This window comes from Sinocyclocheilus rhinocerous, unplaced genomic scaffold (assembly GCF_001515625.1).
Source record: "Sinocyclocheilus rhinocerous isolate Xijiao unplaced genomic scaffold, SAMN03320098_v1.1 scaffold4532, whole genome shotgun sequence".
Lineage (NCBI taxonomy): Eukaryota > Metazoa > Chordata > Actinopteri > Cypriniformes > Cyprinidae > Sinocyclocheilus > Sinocyclocheilus rhinocerous.
The window spans coordinates 137,744-138,794 of record NW_015661403.1 but is presented as its reverse complement, the minus strand read 5'-3'; the positions used below and the strand labels follow the sequence as shown (position 1 = coordinate 138,794).

Genomic DNA, 1,051 nt, shown 5'->3' with positions numbered 1-1,051 from the left:
GAACGAGCCGTTTTAGGTAGGCGTGGTTGACGCTTTTATAAAGAATATCTCTTTGGATTTGAGACTTTAGTCTTTGCAACTTTACAGATCTTCTTTATGCACCAAGAGCTTGTAACACTCCAAAGAGAAAGGAACAATTGTCAAAAAGAAGTCAAAAACTTTAATGACGCTCTAGTGTGTCTGCGCTTCATTCAAGATCATTATGAATCGAGGGTGTTTGTGTGTTTGTCGTCACAGCGATATGTGGAGAACTCCAACATGATGGCCTGTTATAACGAACTCATCCAGCTCCATCACGGAGAAATACGAGCTCAGATCAAACTCAGGTGAGACGCTCGTCTCTTCAGGACACTTGCAAGTGTTTGCTTTTGTCTTTTTGTCTTCATCATATGGACAGTCTCTCTGATGATACGCTGTGTGTGTGTGTGTGTGTGTGTGTGTGTGTGTGAGTAAGTTTGTGTCAGCTCAGCTTTTAATCAAATACTTTGTCCCTCCACATTAATCACAGCCACTGAGTTCCGAGTTCCACTGACTGTAATCTCTGATCTGAGCTTCACAGCGCAAACTGATCTCACCACAGGAGCGGTAGAAAGCGAGTTGGAAAGAGCGAGACGGAGGAACAGAGAGGGAGTGAAAAAGTACAATGCCATTGACATCAGCAGTGAAGATCAGAACATACAGGTACACACACACACACACACACACACACACACTCACTCACGCGTACACACACACACGTGTCTCTTCATTGAGGTTGAAGAACAAGTCAAATCAGACTCAGTAATCTCAGATACCAGCTCTAGAAGATCACTGAGACTGTGACTCTGGTTTGTCCACATGCTTCTGTCACAGTACGTCAATCCAGCGTACGAGTGCATCATGGGATACCAGCGTGGGGAACTGCTGAAGGAAAACACTGAAGTGCCTAAGAGTGAAAAAAACAAACCAGACCTGCTGGATAGCATCAGCTCCTGCATCCGCAGAGGGAAAGTGAGTCACACACACACACACACACACACACTCACACACGCACACACTGACACAGACATTC

The 1,051-nt window shown here is 45.1% G+C and overlaps 1 protein-coding gene across 1 annotated transcript in view; it reads left to right on the top strand.

Annotated features, from left to right (window-relative positions):
* The window catches only part of LOC107726334 (high affinity cAMP-specific and IBMX-insensitive 3',5'-cyclic phosphodiesterase 8A), a 33,230-nt gene that overhangs the window by 12,990 nt on the left and 19,189 nt on the right, over positions 1 to 1,051 (top strand). Inside the window, 3 exon segments of the mRNA XM_074560128.1 lie at positions 238 to 326; positions 552 to 681; positions 853 to 990. Of these exon segments, the coding sequence (XP_074416229.1) occupies positions 238 to 326; positions 552 to 681; positions 853 to 990 (357 nt within the window).